Source organism: Amphibalanus amphitrite, unplaced genomic scaffold, assembly GCF_019059575.1.
Source record: "Amphibalanus amphitrite isolate SeventyFive unplaced genomic scaffold, NRLGWU_Aamphi_draft 000009F_arrow, whole genome shotgun sequence".
NCBI lineage: Eukaryota > Metazoa > Arthropoda > Thecostraca > Balanomorpha > Balanidae > Amphibalanus > Amphibalanus amphitrite.
This window is the reverse complement of record NW_024881505.1, coordinates 74049-93444: the sequence shown is the minus strand read 5'-3', so window position 1 is coordinate 93444 and position 19396 is coordinate 74049. Positions and strand designations below refer to the sequence as shown.

At 50.8% G+C, this 19396-nt stretch overlaps 1 protein-coding gene and 1 long non-coding RNA gene across 3 annotated transcripts in view; one reads left to right on the top strand and one right to left on the bottom strand.

Moving 5' to 3' along the window:
- Positions 1-1598: 1598 nt before the first annotated feature.
- Positions 1599-11692, top strand: LOC122379745. Its single transcript, XR_006256225.1, has 2 exons — positions 1599-1764; positions 11178-11692. It is a non-coding gene; the product is annotated as an uncharacterized LOC122379745 (long non-coding RNA).
- Positions 2145-19396, bottom strand: part of LOC122379733 (pro-interleukin-16-like) — a 72542-nt gene continuing 55290 nt past the window's right edge. For both annotated transcript variants that reach the window (XM_043362141.1, XM_043362150.1), the window contains exons 5-7: positions 8789-8963; positions 6211-6354; positions 2145-3218 (exon numbers count right to left, since the gene is read on the bottom strand). In XM_043362141.1, coding sequence (XP_043218076.1) covers positions 2881-3218; positions 6211-6354; positions 8789-8963 — 657 coding nt within the window. In that variant the 3' untranslated portion in view covers positions 2145-2880. The remainder of the gene's footprint in view (positions 3219-6210; positions 6355-8788; positions 8964-19396) is intronic.

Below are 19396 nucleotides of genomic sequence, written 5' to 3'. Positions count from 1 at the left end.
GGAGACATTGGTCGGGGCAGCCACCCCAGTGAGCCACTTGGGATGAACCCGACCAATTGAACAGGCAGCCCAGCCCACTGGCACTCACTGCACCCGGCAAAGGACTATAGCTCCAGTGGAGCCATTCCCGCATGGGATAGAGTTGCCCGTCCAGCCCGGAGCAGGGGGTTGCGGCGTGGGGGAGAAGGATTTGACTGTCCTGAGGATGGAAGAGATGGAACAGCCGGTGCCGAATCTGAGAGGGTCCAGGAGGCCACTCAGTATACCTCATGGGGTGTGGGCCTACATGCATTGGTCTGACCCCTGCCACCTCGGCCAACAAAATCTCCAGCTCTTATCCGACCTGTCATCGCGGAACTGCCGATTTTTGATATCGTGATCAACGTGTGTCGTATAACACGACTGGCCGAACACGGGCCTAATATATTTCTTCTAACCAGCCAAGAACATGACTTTACACCAATCCGACCTCGAAGTCAAAATCCGAACATTTTCGAAGACTTCAACACCGACTCTGGCCAAAACTGGCCAAAACAACTCAACTCCGACTGATTCCGGCTCCGACCCCACACTTCTGCAGTCACGCTACACTAAATTTCCAGCTTCTAAGAAATAAGCTATACGGTTGACACTTGACAGGACCACAAAACTTTGAGGCGACTTGACTACTTGACTTGGTTTTCCTGACCTAAGGTTTTCTGGTATCAAGCTTGTTACACGGGCTGCAAAATTCGTATTTTGGAGCAGTTTTGCCTCATGTTTTTTTTTGCCAATTTTCGCGGCGCTTCGCGCCGATTCGTGCACAAACCATACAGAGAGATTTGTGACTATACAACGCTCCCTCCCCCACGCGGGTATGCAATATGCATTACCTATGCAATATCCATTTTCGATCATATTAGTGGCATTCATCAGCAATTATACCGTGATAGAACACGAGGCTTTGCCGTGTCAAACTGAATCGGACATCAGATGTGTATATAGGTAGGTACTCGGTGGGAATGCGGTCTATAGCCATTACTTTAAGGAAATACCTAATTCCTAAACTACTTTCCTCAAACCAGTTGTTTTGCCACATTTCTATGGGTTTTTAAACTTAAAATGGTCAGGAAATAATGAATATTTGCAAAAGGATTTTACATTTATTTTTACATCACTATTTTCCATCTTTCGTAGAGGCTACTTACCTATATTGCAGCGGAAGCTGATAACGCGTTGACCAAGCATAGTACGTAGCTCAAACCAGCTGAATGCTGATTGGCTAGCATTTTTCCGTAAGGGAATGGATTCCTCGGTAAGAGAATGACAAAGTGTAATCTATGGGAATGACTTCGGTCTTCAAACCTAAAATCGATAGGTACCGATATATTTGGCTAGGGTGATCGTTGGGCCATAAAATCTCCTGATTTGTTCTCGTCTCAACTCGAGCAACAAAACTGTTACTTCAGTTCAAAACCCTATGTTAAAAGTGGCATATTTGCTTTAAACGTTGAATGTATCCGACCGAAAAAGCCACGGTAAGAATGTCTACTTTTGGGTTTTCAGTCGGTCAGTCCGTCCCCCCCTGTCAAAAATCCGTGGCGGCGCCCCTGGTCTGTGGTGCTATTTCTTTTGGCGAATTTGTGAATTTTGATATCGGTTCAAGTTTGGACAAGCATGCATGGCTGTCCAACTAACAAGAGGCTCCCCGACCCGACCCCGTCCTACCATAGACGCACCAAGCAGCCAAAACTGCTGTCTGCCGCACGGAGACATCGCTGAATGGTGAGTAGAGCAGGGTATATTGAGTGAGTAGAGTACCTACAGCAATTCGATGCATTCATTCAGTGACTATTCTGTCAGTCATAGGCGGCGGAACGGGGAGAGCACCGGGGCACCGTGCCCCCCTTTGATTTTGGCATTTTAACATTAGTCCTGTGGGCGTTGCATGGAAAGAATGGGACCAAAAGTCGGTAGTGCCCCCCCCCCTTAATTGAAGGTGTTAGTCCGCCGCTAAGTGTACTGCTGTAAGTGATCGGACTTCAGAGCCCCATTGATCCCTGTTGCTTGCGATATGTATTATCTTGCCAACGCTAATAGTGATTATCAAAACATTAAAAAGTCGCGTTAGCTCGCCGGGCCACCATGCCACCAGTGGTTAGTCATCTGTGGAATATGCATGTATTAATGACCTCCACGTTTTAACCACTTCTAATTAATGACGTACAAATCAATCACTTAACCTTAACAACCAACGTGACTCGCCAGGTAAGCATATACAAATAAGCGGAGTAATGTCAAGCGTTCGTGCTACTTGCGACCTACCGAACAGTTCAGCATAAAATTAGAGTTCTAGCCGATGCTTGGTTGCTAAAGGTGCTATTTTATGCTGGTACTGCATTTACAAAGAACTTCAAATAGATGTCTGATTGATTAGCAATGAGACGCACGCGTAAAACGGAAGCTGGTAAATATTTATAGAACAGATGCCTACTAAATCAAAGTGTCAATGATAAGTTCAAAAAACCTTTCTTATGATGGGCCATCTACCTGCTAGGTATTTTCAAAACAATAAGGCTGAATCAATGATAGACGATTGGACTACGCATCGGAAGTTTCCGATATTTGTCTTGCAACGCTTCTAACATCACTCATACATTTTCACTTCGCTTATTAAACATATCCACTGGATGCATGCCTTGGTCATGCAGACTCAGTGCAACACTACAAAGTCCTGGCGCCAATAAATCACTCGGCGGTGATAGCCCGCACAGCGGCTAGTCGCCGTCTCTCTCTCCGTTCTGCCCAACTCCGTGGACAGAGCCGGGTCCGTCGGGCCCCTCCCTCATCAGCTCGGTGTGCTCACAGCGGACCTGTCGCCGGTCCATCACAGACTGTATCTCAGGCTTTAGGCAGGACCGCCTCCGGCGATTGCAGCGGTACTTTCGGGGTCACTGCGGTGACGGTGGGCCTCGTCGAACCGTTTCTGGACGTCGGCGCCTCCGCCCGCAGTCCGCCGTTCTCGCCAGGTGGCAGCAGCGGCGAGCCGTTGCTTGCAGATGGCGCTGGCGTCTCGCCGGCAGCTAGCCGTTTTCGGATAGTGAGCCGCAGGGCGCCCTCCGGCTGTTTCTTCAGGAAGTTCCACGCCTCGATACGTGGCATGTGTGTCACGTCCTCGTCGTTAATGGCTAGAATCTGGTCCCCGATGTGCAGCTTGCCGCTCTTGTCCGCCGCTCCCCCTGAGGAGCAGAAGTGGTAGGTATCAGGGTTTAGGCACACAGTCTCCGCTTTTATCCACCTGTTGGGAGGTGCTCCCAATTGATCCATTTGAAAATTGAAATAGATAATGCCCAGGGTTACTTTTACAGGAAAAGTCAAGAGGGGGAATAAAGTTCGGGGCAAGGGCGGATCCAGGGGCATCTGAAAGGGGGCCCCATGCCATTAGGTTTTTGTTAGGATGGCGCCTGCAAAACCTTACCTACCCCCAAATCCTACTCTCTCCCCGGATTCTGGCCACTTTACATTGTTAGGTTGCCAAAAAAATAAATTAGCTATAAAATATGTATACGTAGGTACCTACCTACCTTGGCGGTAAGGGGGGGGGGGGGAGGTCCCAACTTGACTGCGCCCTTGCAAATGTCAATCAGTAGTATCAACCTATTACCCTGGCCAAACATCAAGTAGCGCCTTTCTAAATAGAGAGAGGTTAACACGTGACTATTTTTGCTAGGCCAAGACCGATTGAAGGACCCTGGTTCGAAGGAAGACCCTTGCTTCGAGTTCGACTTCGGAGAGGTCATGACCCCCGGCCCCGTCCCCTCCGGTTTCTACGCCGACGCCTGTAGTGATATGTCATTGATTGCGAAGAGACGGAACAGACAAGACAAGAGACGGTCCCACCGACCATTCGATCGGTATCGGGTCAAATCTGGAGTTCCCGCTGCACTGAACGTAAAATGGTTGGATGGAACCTCAAATTAAAAATTATCTAAGCGCCAGCAACGTTGATTGATGGCTAGAGTCTGATCAACGATGATTATAGAATCCGAGTAGCGAATTGATTGAAAATGGGCTCAAAAATAAATTTGAAAGGGGGAAATTCCCCCTTCCCTCCCTAGCCTTTTACGCACAATTTGAAAGGGGGAGCGGAATTTTCGAAGGGGGAAATTCCCCTTTCCCTCTTTAAAAATTACCCTGATAATGCCTATGCAGCGTTCATCGTGATGTGATAAGTGGACGGTAGTATGACGTGTGATAAGTATGACGCTCCTCAAGTCCATTTCAGTAGCGTAGCTCATTTCTTACCGATTACCGAACCCTATTTCGATCAGCATCCGGCATCGAAAGGGACGTGTGACAGGGTAAGCTGTAGCGACTGCGAGAATATGCGACCCTTCTTGCTTTCGTCTAAGCAACTACCTAAATTGTTGACATACATCGAGTGATACCAAGTTTTTAAAAAGAGCATTTCGTGCTGGCATCAAGTACATACCATGAAGAACAAAAAAGATGCATAGGTATATTTTTTTTTTAATCCAGCTGATGACACTGAAGAGTCATCAGCTGGATTGTTACGGAGCGAGCGAAGCGAGCGTATAGTCTTTCCTTAGATTAACGGAAATTTCTGAGTATGAGCGGCCGGCCGGCCGGCCGACCGGCCGGCCGTGGTCACGCTTTTGCGAGGCTTATATCTCAGCAACCACTTGACCGATTTACACGCGGTAATTTTTGTAGGGTAGCTTCATTCCTTCTACCAAGTATTGGACTATTCCCGATGCATGTGGGTGACCCCTTATGCACGTGCCACGTGCAAAACGAAGAGGTGTCAGTTTTGTAATTGTTGCAATATCTCGGTAACTACTTGGCCGATTGCGCTGAAAGTTGGCATGTAGGTAGGCACCCACTAGGCACTGCATATACATGTGCCAGAGTTGGGGTGCTGCTGCACGTGCGCACGTGCAGGGGTCGTTTCCAGATCTCGGGAACGGCTGGACCGATTGCGCTCAAATTTGGTACACGGTTAGGGACCGGTTAGTAGGGTGCCGTGCACAAGTCAGTTGGGACCCATTTTGCACGTGCGCACGTGCAGGGTGCCGCTTCCAGATCTCGAGAACGGCTGGGCCGATTGTGCCCAAATTTGGCACATCGCTAGAGACCAGTTAGTAGGGTGCCGTGCACAAGTCAGTTGGAGGTACCCCCTCGCAATTTCGCACGTGCAAGGCCCACCCTCTCGCTCGCTCCGTTAGTCGCCCCAAAAGGCGTTATACTGGTATGTATCGCATTAATGCTAACATACAACTATTATACGCAGATGAGAGAAAGAAGTAACAACCTAACTTCAGTTACGTTATATTGAAACGTATCTACCTATGGCACGCGCATTTTATTACGTTGGCAAAAATATTATTTTTTAGTTAACCGTTTCATTCAGCTGACACAACCATTTAGTCTAACCTCTATTCTTCTAGCCTTGTGAGATTTTAAGGTTTGTCGCACGTATCTTTTTATCAGCTGCACTGTTGCAATTTTTTCCAAAAGATAAGTCAGCACCTTGCTAAATTCAAAGCCAAGCCGCTATCACCCATGACTGGTTTGAGCCGAACAGGTTTCGGAGGATGACACCGTATGTCCCCGACTGGTGCGATCTGATAACACTGCATGTGATCGACGGCGCTGGCCTGCCTCGGCCGTTCCGCTTCATATTCTGCTTTATCAGTTAACGGGCATATCAGCAGAGGATCAGACACTGCAGGCCCGACTTGTCACGGTCTCGTCGTTGGCATGGCAACCGGCAGCGTTGCTCCAATGAGTTGCTGACGTGGTTGATGAACACCTATTGGAATTCCACTGCCGGCAGCTGCCGGGTGAAAGTCGCAGACTGGTTCTGGCCCATGGGTATGTTAATCCTCTTTAACGCCAGGAATTTAAGCTGATATTTTGAGCCAGCTAAGCTGCTGAGCATCGTAATAAACATCATCTTTGAGTGGATATATTGTTTTGTTTTGCAAGAAAAATGCTTGTAGCGAGGCAAACAAGAAACATGCTTATAACTTGCTTGTAAATGTAAATGATATCAAATAACTAGCCGGATTACTGAGTAGTTACATGCAGTTGGTTTGAAAGCATACGGGCCTTATAGGCAGCGCAATGAATTAGCGATCACATGTTTTCCTTTTAATAAAACCTTTTCCCAACCGATAGGAAAGAGACGTCGATATCGACAATGCGTACCTGCGAATATTTTCTTGGCCATTAGGGGCCGGTCTCCGAGCGGGGAGTCCTTGCCGCCCTCGAGACTGAAGCCGACGCCGGCGCCCTCCTTCACCAGGGTGACCACCTTGGGAGGGCCCCGCGGTACGTCCTCGAACGCCAGGTCTGCGGAGGGACGGCCGGGTCAGAGAGTGCCTTCAGGGACAGAACATGACACCGTTTGGGACAGGGCAGAGGGTCATGGGAGCGTCCAAAGGGCGGGAGTTATCTCGGGGGAGGGGTCAAGGGATTGAACTAGTGTTTGGGGGTGGGTAGGGGTGAGAGGGGTTTCCTGCGAGACAGCACGGTGCTAACATCGCATACGCCAGACTTGTCGACAGCGATGATGACGGTCGATGTAAGAGAACGTCATCATGTTCATAACATCGCCGTCATCACGTGTACCACTGATACGGGAGCAGGGATGGCGTCAGCGCTGTCGGGGAGCGTCCAATAACAGCGAGCAGAGGAGTGGCCGTATGTACCAACAGCGGGGAGGTCACGCAGGTTAACTGGTCACGGTATCCACCTGACATCATCGGTACTCTCCCTCGCGATTGGTGAGTCACCCTCCGCTCTGCCGTCCTGTGAAGAAGGCTAACATCGGCCGAAGGTGTGAGGGGCGCTGATGGGCTCGCGCGCACTGGAACGTCGGACGGCTGTCTCGTGATGCAGGGATTTCGATCGCTCTGATTCTATGTCGGACACTGAGGACAGTAAGATTGGTGACGGTGTCAGATCAAACAGCGGTCGTCCTCGCCAGTGACACCCGGTCCGACATTCCGGTCCGACATTCGATCCGAGTATTGATGAGGGTTGTGATCAGTGCGACTGATCGCCGCGGCTTATTGGCTCTCAGCTCGGATGAGATGTGACGGACCAAGGTGGTTTCATACGTGGTCTCATCTCGTAACTTGGACTCGGCTGGACTGCCCCGTATTATGCCAGTATGGTTCCGCGCCGTGATGTACGGTGCTGTGCTGTGCTGTGCTGTGCTGTGCTGTGCTCTGCTCTGCTCCGCCGTGCTGTGCTTCTGTGCCATGTCATCTTGTACTGTCCAGTGCAGAGCTATTTTGTGATGCACTGTGCCGTGCTGTTCGGCTCCCACGTGATTCAGTGAGCGGTGGCCCGCTCCCCGTGCCCGGCCGACCACGGCGCGGCAGTCAGCCGTCTTCCTGTCTGCCGCGCAGCGTCGAATTGCTCCTCAGTGGGTGCGGTGAGGTTGGTGTGGTGCCGGGCCGCTGAATAGGCTGTGGTATGTCCACACTGAATGGGTGACGGCGCCCCGACCGGCCAGTGCCCGACGGCTGATATTTTTACGGCTTCCGGCCACAAACCGCAACTAACCCCGCTTTCACATGATAACGCTACGAGTTTCCTCGAAAATACACGGCCGGCTGGTCGTGGCGCAAAATAAGCCAATGCGTTGGGAGCTCAGACTGGAATCCTCACGGTCGGCTGTTTTATTTTTAAATTCTATTTTGGATACGTCCCGGTGCATAGTGAAATGCCGCACCTGTCGCACCTGCCCAAAATGGTTCTGTTTACATTGTAACAATGGCTAGTGCATACGGAGTGAAAAAAGACACCACAATTTCTACGAAAACTCGGATTTTAACGCAAACGACACCTTATCTTTCTTACGGTTTGTTGTGGAAGCCTATGCAGTTTTAAACACCGTGGGACACATTTTAAGACTCGTCAGATTATATATCAGATCGTGTTTCCCTGTCCCGTGAAGAGACATATGTTATGCGGTCAGCTGCTTACGTAAGAAGATTCACTTAGCGTAAAACGTTTAGGATAAGAGCATCAGCGACATGAAAGAGGCCAAGCAATGTGTGAAACTCCAAAAAAGGTCGTTTAAAAACAGACTTATCAGTGCAAAGTACCCATCATCCAACTCGTGCATAAGTTATATCAGAATACTACAGTGAATGTTCTGCACAACCGCTGTTTAGCATGCCTCTCCGACTCTCCATCGATGTTTTCTTGGAAATTCCACTGCAAATTTCCAACAGAATGCAGTGTGCCGTGTGAGGGAGTTGTCAATATTCGCCCCAAAAAAGCAACAGTCGATCAGGAATGTTCCGTTTGAGGTATCACAACCGGTCAAGTTTGCATAGTTGTCCGGCGGCCGGGTGCCGCGACGCGCCCGTTTTCCTTTTTGTCCTCGTGCCGACGGTGTTGGGCGTTATCTGATCCCCGGCAGTTGGGCGACAAATCGCACCGGACACGTCCCGTGGCTGGATCGGTGTCGTCCGCGGCACGGGCATACCGCGGGGCCGGGCCAGAGGTGCTGGTCGGCAATGGTACGCAGCAGGGGAGCTATCTGGGTCCCGTTTGCTCGGCGAGGCGCATTGAGGCAAGTGACGGACATGTTAATTACGAGACTTGTTAATAGTGAAATGGAATAAGGTTAGGGATTTTCGTACACAAGATTATATGCAGCAGCACATAAATCAAATAAAGAACCGGAAAATGAGGCCTCGAGATTATCTTACATGAATACTGATTTATAAATAATTCCTGCATAACTCGTATCCGAGAGTAGTCTCACCTGACGCCAGACTCTTGCTGTCCATGGGGCTCTCGAGGATCTTCGGGGGCCGGCTGGAGAAGGTGTTGATCACGGAAGGACGGTGGACGGCTGACCCATTCTCGTCGGTGGCGGCGTCCAGCGGGGTGACCGACCTGGACCTGGACAGGACCAGCACCACCTCGGCACGCGGCGCCTGCGAGCGGGGAACACAGGGTCACGGGGTGGCGGGTGAACAGGTCACATTGGGTCATATGCAGGGGAGATCGACGGCGCGGAAAGTTCCATGAAAGGGAGGCTTTTTATCAATGCGAGGGAATAAGCATCAGCTGATTTTTGTGTAACTTTCTCATTTTTTAAGTATTTTTGGCCTCTTGTTTAATGCAATCACCGTGCTGTCACCTCAGCTCAGCTTCCGGCTTCTTTCGTGGTTAGAATGACGTAAGCTACAAGAATGGGACCAGTTTTGGCATGGAATGATGCAAGACTTGGTGCAACCATGTGCAAGTTATAAAATAAAGGGGAAATAAAACACAATAATGGTGTAAATAAGCACGTTTCCAGCTAAACCGTGCATCTCTTGCAAAAAAGAAACGTGTGAACTCAGCATACCACGGACACCAAAAGTCGCCTGCTGGAGGAATTTCAGAAGCCGATTAGCAGCTCAGATGATGCCATGGCAAAGAAACACCTCAGGATCTGACAGATTACACCTCGCGTCAGCCGCTTATCGTCACTTAAGTCCCCACCAATTTCTTAGCGCAAGACTGAAACCTAAATGCACAATGCTTGATACTCACGTCGCTATAGTTATTGTTCCCCTGTCAAACTATCCAGATATGACCTGTGTCACCTGTGTCACCTTTATTATGTCTTTTCAGTGGGATTCAGGTGAGTGCCACTGAAACCTCGTCACCCGAAATGATCCAGGCTCTTATTCAGCTAGTGGGACAATCGTTCATCGATCGTGGAAGGCGCATGGGTTTTGATTGCCTCCGCTTATATGATGCCGTGCTGGGCAGCTACTGCTCCCGCTATTGCGGCGCCTCCGCTCTCGATACCTCCCGTTCACGGGTCACGACAGGACGTTATCACGGCTATACCAGCCCAACGCCGTGCCGCAAGATGGCCAGGGAGAACCTGCAGTGGCTGAGGAGGATCGATAATGACTGATGTCCTCCCAGACCACAGAAGACCATATCGCCAGTTCGTGAAGTCAATGGAATTTTGAATCTGGAAAGCATGTTAATTCATTTGAATGAATTCCAAGCTGTCCCCAAAATATAAGTTCTTAGCACCTTAAATATTTAATTCTGCCTTACTGAAGTATAAAAGAACATTTTGGTTGAGAACAGTGCTTTTCTACTTTGAATGGAGCGCCTGATTCACCATCACCTCAGTTGAGTCACACTGACTGAATTATGGTCGGGTGCGCCGTGAAGATTACTTTGACACACTTACGGACTACCTGGAGACCTACAGACGTGCCGGACATATCACCAGCCAATTAACCTATGAGTCATGCCACCAGCCTGTGTTCGCCCATCTCCACACCCTCATCCGTTCCTGGTCGTGGGTCAACAGTAGTACATGCTGGAGCGCTGGAGCCATACGACGAGCGAGACTGCTCCCTCCTTATGTTTTAGGCCGGGCCGCCGGGCCTTGGCTCCTTTTAACAAGGAGCTGTTGAAATCCGTATATTATAGAGCGGCTCTCTCGCGGAGCCATTCGCGAGAGAGCCATTCGCGACAGACGCTCCAGGAAACTGGATCATGCACGACGCATTAGCAGTTAGCACACGGGGAAGGTGTCATTAGCTTGGAAATTATGTGGCTCTAAATTGCTAATGTAGCGCATGTATTACTGAGCAGCATAGGTATAATGTGAATATATGTAGGTGCTCATGGCTTCTGATAATGGCATCATAACGCGACAGGGGATATCAAAATATGGCTTCTTGATCCAGATGTGTACATAGTAAGACAGAACAAGCAAAACATTCGGACCGAAAACGTTACAGAGCTGCCGTCACCGGACGGACATAATATCGATTTTTACATGCAGAATGTATCCAAACATTCCTCTGACATGTTTATAGGAAGACGAACAGATGGGTCGTCTCCCAGAAAACATTCTCAGAATCATCTGCAGTATTTCAGTTTAGACAGTTCTGAAGTACTACATGATTTTCTTTTACCTTAGAGACGACCGGCGGTCATTCGTTTGTGATCTCTGTGATGTTGGCCGTTGGTTTGATATTTTGTCCGTCCATATTCGACATGGCCGAAACAGTGTCAAATAATGCCAAACATACAGCTTTGGGTGTCGACAAGCGCTGTCCACCGTCCACTGTCTAGTGCCCACCCAGGAAGTGACCGTCTGATAACGTGGCCAGCTCGTTATTTCTCAGCGACTACTGTAACGGCACAGTCATCAAATGATAGCAGCGCTATTACGCCCAACGTTGCCATCAACTACCCTCTCGGGACCTAAGGAAACGAAGACACTGAGAGCACACGACCACGCCGCGGCCATTTCGGGACGGTGGCTCTCCAGAACACTGCTAACGAGCCAAAGTAACGAGTCGTCATTCTCGTGACGCCAGCGGTCGTCGAGCCCTCCGAGGTCATCACGCCGGGCGAGGTCGTCACGCCGCTCCGTGAGTGGGAGATATGATCTTAGGGGCGCTGCCACGGAGGCCAGTGTCGTGTCACTGGCGTGACGCGGCGTCAGGAGCCCCGCACAGGTCGGTGGCCCGTGTGGCGGTACGGTATGATACGGACTGATTGCTCTGGGACTGGCGGGAGTGGTGTGATGGGTGTGGTGGCGTCAGGGTGTTGCCTCGGGAGGAAGACGTGAGCTTTAAACCAACCATGTCACTGCAATGTTTGATGACTGAGTACTTGACTATGTGTGTGTATGCCAGTTCCTTGTTTGAGAACGGAAGGCGAAGTTGAAACAAAGGAGCGGTAGTCCTGACAGGCACTGGCGGCCAGCGCCGACTGTCTGGACACACATAATGACACAGAGCCTGACTCACAGCGACAATCCCAACCTGACACACCCAAACAAACGGTGGCATGGCTCTCGACTGGGTGTCAGTGACCTTGCCCCCTGACCGCACTACCCTGCATACCAGACAAAGACGATCAGTCACCTCAAGCCCTCATGAACAGTTCCCCCAAGGCCTCTGGTTTCCCCGTCCGGCTCCGCCCAGTGCCCTTCTTTAGTTCAATACTCCATCCCCAACACAAGATTTCCGTGATTGCCCGGTCACGGCTCCTCCCCATCACGAAACTTCCCCGGCCACGGTCCCTCCCCCTCGGGACTGCCCGGTCACGAGGCCTACCATCACGCGCCTCCGCCCGGTCACGGTTCCTCCCGGCCGGCGCGTGGCCGGGAGGAGCGTCTGCTGACGTAACCCGGGTCGGCTGTCGGCGGTGCGTCCAGTCATGTCACCCGGTGATGGGTTGCAGGTCATCCTCTACCCAGGGTGGACCCTGGACTGTTATGGTTCGCCGTCCGGACGCTCCGGGGAACGGACGCAGGCCGGCGGTGATTCAGAGGTGATGATAGTTCGCGGACGGCCGCAGGAAGGGGAGATACGGCGGAAGACGAGCCGGGGAGATAGGCTTGCAGCGCGAGCAGAGGCATGATGAGAGGGCGTATCATGCGTGGTCATGTGACCCATGGCTGAGGGTGCGATGGCTTGTTGCTCAGATGACCTTCGCGCCTTGCGCGTTCCATCGGTTGGGATTTAAGTGTAGTTGTAATTGCATGCTTTAAATGACGTCCTTTTTCCGGACCTTCAAATTTAAGCCAAAGTCTTTTCGAACATGCAAATTTAAACAGAAAGTGTAATATTGGCTAATTCCCAGAATTAGGCTGATGATAGGCTGGTTAGCTTATGCGGGTCGAAGGCTGAAGGGTATTGGGAAAATGCACATGGAAATCGATGACTATGCCGTTTCATCAACCAAACGGGTTTTTCAAGTACAAAACACATACTTCTCTGTCGGTAAAAGAATGACCGATAAGAACTAAGGACGTGGGAAACATTTAAGCCATTAGCATGCAGTGCATGTTTATCATTTTCTGGCATGTCGGCATAAGTGACAATGCAGTGATCTTTCCCAAGTTATCATGTCCAAGCGAAGGTTAAGCTGTGTCACTTGCGGCCTTAACGTGAATATCATACTTTGTCCTTCAGAAGAATCTGATCTTGTTGCTTCATGTAACAAATGCTGTTGTAAAAGTACCAAATGGGCAATTTATCTTCGTTATCTGCATCGATACAAGTTTTCTCTTATTACGAATACGGTCATGAGCATTACTTGCTTTTAAAGTGTAACCGGTAATGTCAGTTGATCCATGTTCTCCGGACCACCGTTGCGGAAGTTTTTTGACTGTAAGTAACCTGACATGTAGGTATCAAACTTCAAAGTCGCAATGAACAGGACAAAGCCGACAGTCTGTCGTTATTCTTGTGGTCCGCACACCGAAGGAATAACTGACTGAATATTGCATGTATTTGGTTATAGATTACTGTACCGTGTACGCATTGCCATTGTTGATTGCTATATAGTACCGCCTAACATATACCGGTACCGCCTGCCTATATAGTACCGTGGTATCTAACCCACAAGTGTCACATATCCCATAATCTGTGACGGTGATTCACAAGCTTTAACGGTGCGCTGGCAGCGCTGAGAGATGTTCCATGCGAAATGCGTTTTTTACTGTACTCTTCACCTCAACCATCAGTGTATGAATTTCCGTCTATGACAAATAGCGCCAGCTGGCCACGATACCTACTTTTCATTTATACCCCCCCCCCCCCAAAGTACGGCGTACCTCGATATACCAGACGGGCGCGCTCCACGTGGGGCTGAGCAGCTGTCTCCGGCAGAAGAGGCACTCCATGACGGTGGTGGCAGAGCTGCGGCAGCTCGCTGGTCACGGTGGAGCAGCTCGGACACAGCAGCTCACTCTGCGCCACTGACCACACTGCCAGTTCGGACCGCGGCGACAGGGCTCCGACGCCGACCGAGACCGCAGGACCGCGTGGGAGCACGGATGTCCGCCCGGGCGGCGCGAGATAGCACGAGCGGATTGACGGGACGATTGCACCGGCTATGCTGACAGTGAGCCGTCGGTCACCGATCAACAGTTTTTGTCCTCTGTCAGACCAAGACTGACTATTGGGGAAGTAAAAACTCGGCCAACGTGCCACCCACCAGCCACTGTTCCTTCCCAGCGCTGATTGTCCGCTTTCCGCCACCCACACAAACTTCGACACGCCGCTCGCTTTCCCAGTCCTGACACAGCCTATTCAGGGGTTTCTCGTTGATATCTGCACTGCTTAGTGCTCACCCATATCCACCACTGACTTGGAGCACGCGCCGCGGCTGTGGGGCGGCGCCGGGGGACGGACGGAGCGGAGCGCTCGCCGCGTGCACTGCAACTGGAGTCTGAGGGCGGGCCGGACCGTCTGGCCGGCCGGCGCAGCACCGGTATGTGGGGAGACGGTCCAAGGCCGGGACGGCGGGACTGGCCGGCCGACAGACCGACCCGCCCGGAACGGTCGGGGTGGGAGGAGCAGGGAGGGGCGTGGATGGGTGAGACAGGGAGGGTGGGACATGTGGGAGTGACTAGTGAGGAGCAAGGAGGGCGGGACAGGGAGGAGCTGAACAGGGGGAGGGTATAGGAGGAACAAGGAGGGGCGGAATCGGAGACCATGGGCGGATCGTGGCAATGGCAACTTGCAGAGTGGCGAAAGATCTAATCAGAGACCATTGGAATCCAATGACCAGCGAATACAGCGTGCAAAACCATGCGTACTTCCCGTCATGGCCGCACAGGGGCGTAGGCAGGGGGGGGGCCACTGGGCCATGGCCCCCCCCCTTGGGCGCCGAAGGCGCCCTTTGCGATTGGAGGGCGCCGAAGGCGCCCTCCAATCGCAAATGCAATTGTGATATAATCGAATCGAAAAACAATCGCGACTGGAGGGCGCCCTCCAATCGCGAATGTGTTTACAGGGAAAATACGGATGGAGGGCGCCCTCGGAGGACGCCCATTCCAAATACGCCCTCCAAATACGGTTGGAGGGCTCCCTCGGGCGCCCTCCAACCACATTTGTAGGCTGTAGCTCTCTAAGCGTATCGGTGGTCGCCTATGTAAGCCGCTGTCCTGTAAATAAGCGCCCTCTCACCCGAAGGCGCCCTCCTGTAGGTCGCCACCCTGCTACACATTGCCGCCCTTCTGCTGATCGGCGTCCTCATAATTATTGGCGCTCTCCTACCTATTGAGCCCTCATGTGAAATTTTGAAGGCCGCCTTTCTCCCTTTTGGCACCCTCTTGTTCAGTGCCGCCCTCCTACCTATTGGTTCCCTAGTCCTTCCTGTTGAATGTTAATCGGGGCCCTTCTCCTATTGGCGCCCTCGTGTAGATCGCCGCCCTCCTAACCACTGGCACCCTCCTGTTGATCACCGCCCTCCTATCCACTGGCACCTTCCTGTTGACCAGCGCCCTCCGCACAGACGCCCTCCTGTTCGTGTCATCCTCTTGAGCAAAGGCGCCCTCCTCACCATTGCCACCCCCATTTTAATCGTCACCCTTCCGCTCATTGGCGACTTCCAGTTGATGACCGCCCTCCCACCTATTGGCGACCTCTTGTTGATCGCCACCCTCCTATTGGTGCTCTCCTGTTCCTCGCCACCCTCTTACCTGGTGGCGCCCTCCTGTTGATTGTTGATCGGCGCCCTCCTACCTATTGGTGCCTTCCTGTTGATCGCTGCCCTTCTATCCATTGGCGCCCTCCTGCTGCTCGCCAACTTCCTACCTATCGGTGCCCTACTGTCGAAACTCGGGATGTTGATCGGGGCTCTTCTACCTATTAGTGCCCTCCTGTGGATCGCAGCCCTTCTACCTATTGGCAACATCCGTTGATCGCTGCCCTCCTATCATTTATTTACTCCTTTGGCATGTTTTTCAACTTAGTCGTTCTATTGCACATAGTTGATGTCTTGCCTGTGAAAACTGCCACAAATGAACGTGCATTCAGCACAATGAATGAAGTATCTATACCTACCAAAACTATCTACGCTCTACGATGCATAAAACACGTCTTTGGTCTTAACGGATTGATCCTACTTTACGTGCATCATGGCATCTATATGGATTACGATTAAGTATTGTCAACAGGTTCGGGCGCAACAGCAGGCATCTGAAGTTTCGGTGATTGAAACTGGTTATGTGGGTACACTGTATGCATCTGTGAGAAGGCTATGAAGGCTGGTCTGAGGTAATTTGGATGATGTTTACGCATCTCGCGCTCCGGTATCAATCCGATACGGTGATCTGGTGCGTAGATATGCCACCGCCAATAAACTTTTATACATCGACACCCATGAGCCAAGCTTTCAGTACAGTTTGTGTGGCAGCGGCCCGACCAAACCTTAGGTATTTTTTACACCTTCAAATTTGGTAAAAGAGCGAGAGGAGCTTTGAACAGTGATCGTATAAAAGGCGTGCCTAAAAAGCGGAGGAAAAGGTTGTTTTCAAAAATTTCGCGCGCCTTCGGCGCAGCATTTCAAGAACACTTGACCTTTTGTGACCTGGAGTATAATGAATACACACGATGCAAAATCAATGCAGCACGACCTATACGAGGTTACGCAATAAAAAAAAACTGGTGGCATGGTAAAAAACGCCTCCCAACCCCCCAACCCCCACTGAGCGATTTTTTATCTCGCGACCGTATGGCGCCCTCCTTGGGTGAGGTGGCGCCCTCCAAACCCTTGGCCCCCCCCTTCGCGATTTTCTAAATACGCCGCTGTGGCCGCATCTGTTTTGCGCGATCTGTGGCATTTTTGAGCTTAGTTATGATCACGCTATTAGATCAGACCACCTTCAGAAAATTGAATCTTTGTGCACCATCATAGTTGTTGTTTGTGGTATCCATTCAAAGCGCTAAATGTTCAGCGTTTTGTTTGGCAGATATTTTAGTATTCTTCTGTTATAAAGTAAGTATTGAGTATCTTGTTTGACGAGCCCGCGTCATGGGGGAATGAATGGGGGGGGCTGTAACGTCCCCTCAGGGTTATCGCGCAGACCTTATATTTCTATTCCGTAGCGCGGAGTTTGTAACTCAGGTCACCTCGGGTCAGGTCATCAGATGGTGATCTCGCCTCAATAAAAAAAATCGCATAGCTAATCGTACACAAACTGAATGGCTGCTGTACAACTTCAAACGAATGGTTTGAGTGACAGAGACTATTAAAAGAATATGCTAAATTCTTGTTATCGGTAATCCATGGTCAGGCTTATTTTACGTCCACTAATTATATCATTAAACATATTAAAATGTTGGAAACGCTGCGCTGGCTTCTTCCGGCCAGACTGATGCCGGATCCGAATTCCGAACTTATGGTTGTGAGTGATCAATAGATCACTGATCATTAATCAAGACTGAGTAAATGGTCACGTCCTGACTAATCAACTGGCTTTGTTTTGTTTGGCTGGGTTCGTTGTTATTTGTTTTATTGCGTATGGCTTCTTTGCTCTGGCAAGCTGTTCCATGGTCACGGGATAATATGAAGAAGGAGACAGTGGGCTGAATCGACCACCGCAAAACACTTTGCGGCGGCTGAGCCCGTCCCGTGGGACAGGTCATTTAGCCGCGCCGAGCGGTCACGACGGAGGAATGCGCTCTTATTTGAGGTTGTGCCGCAACTGTTACCGTTGCAATGACGTGACCGCCAACCCAGAAGAAGAGCGGTGCTCAATTGGTCTGGGCAAGGGGCGGGTGGTCATTGGGCAAGTCCCGAAGGAATAGGATAAAATTGTCGCGGCCTGCAGAGTGTAGGTAGAGTAGAAGAGCTCACATTCATCGACCTAAGCGTGAGGAATGTGACTGACTGCTTCAGTATTCAGGACAGCTGTGAACCATTCTTTTACCCGTACCATTGAAGATGCTAGATCAAATAAGTACGTCAATGTCCACCTTATCCCATCCAGGGGCGTAAGTGCTGGACGGAGCTGCCTGCCTGTTGTAGGTAGGTGGCGTTGTTACTTTGGCCCTCGTATGGGCACTACAGGGAGCGCTGTCGTCCTCACCGCCCAGGTGGCGCCGTCGGATGACCCGGTCGCAGGGGGCCGACCTTTTTTTTTTTTTTTTTTTTTTTTTTTTTTTTTTTGAATTTTGCTCCCGACAGGCCGAGGCCCTGGTCGGGGTAGGGGGAAGTTACTAGCTGGCAATTAGCCAGATCTTCCGTTTTACTTTACTTTAATGCCGGCTATGTTATTCCGGCCCAAGGCAATATCAAGAGCAAAGTTTACGTTAGACCGGCTCATGTGACGTCCGGTGGGAGCAAGTGCAAGGGAAAGCCAGAAAGGGTGCCAGAGTGGCAGTGCCGAGAGGGATTTTGAGTACTTACATTTCTTGCTGCTGAATCTTGATGCTGAAATGTGGTAGTGTTGTAATGTGTGCTGTTGTTGTGTTGCGAGTTCCACCAGGAAAGTCCTAACTAGAAAAACCTGGTGCCTATCTTAGAGGGCAAAACCTGTGCGCTTTTGCCAAATTGCACAGGAAAAATCCCTTTGCTTTGATATTACGTTACGTTATATCGCTAATGTGTAAGTGTGTTTGTGGGGCTATGTGTCTCGAGTGGGCCTCAACCTTTAAGAGGGATCCCTGTCGAGAACCGCGAGAGGGATGGGCAGGTGCCGATTGCCGCCGCCGCCGCCGGAGGGACGCAAACGCGCGCGCTCGCAAACATAGACGAAATCACGGCGCAACAAGAACAATGGAAACAAAAACAATTACGATGAAATCACGAGAGAAACCAAGAGAAACCAAGAAAAACCAAGAGAAAATCATGTGTCCAAGGAGTTGGGGGAGGAGCCCACCGCCGCGTGCCAGTGGTCCCCGCGGCGGCGGCTGGTGCCCGTAAGCTCGGGGCTCCTACAAAACCCCCACCAAGTGCTGATTGGTATGATTAGAGAACTGACGTTTCAGTGCGGACTCCAGTGACGTAACAATTCATTAAACGGGTCGTTGCGGACGGCATAGTGCCGACACCTCTTTCTCCAAGCAGATGGGGGGCAGAGGAGCCCGCCGCCGCGTGCCAATGGTCCCCGCGGCGGCGGCTGGTGCCCGTAAGCTCGGGGCTCCTTAATTGACATGGCCAGTATCCAGGAAATCAAAAAGATTGAGTCCCGCGCCCAGAACCGCTATCGACGGCTGGCCGACCACGGAACTGAGCGCGAGACTGTGCTATATGGATCGGTCTAGCCTGGAATTCTTCAGGAAAGTGAAAAGCAAGTCGAGTAGATCCGGGTGAGAATCGCCGAGGAGAGTAGGAATTGAAAGTGCAAGTTGGTTGTGGGTGATATATTGGATTATAGGTTGCCTCTCTGCTTGATATTGGGGACAGTGGATCAAGAAGTGTTCAATTGTGTATCTTATGTTACAACGTTGGCAGATTGGAGGGGGGCCTTGATCAAGGATATATTCATGTGTCAATTTAGTATGTCCGATTCTAAGGGCCGACCTTAGCTTGGTCACAGTAATAAATGTTGACGGTAGCTTGGTCTCATTGGTAAATGTAAGTTCGTGTGTTATCTTCC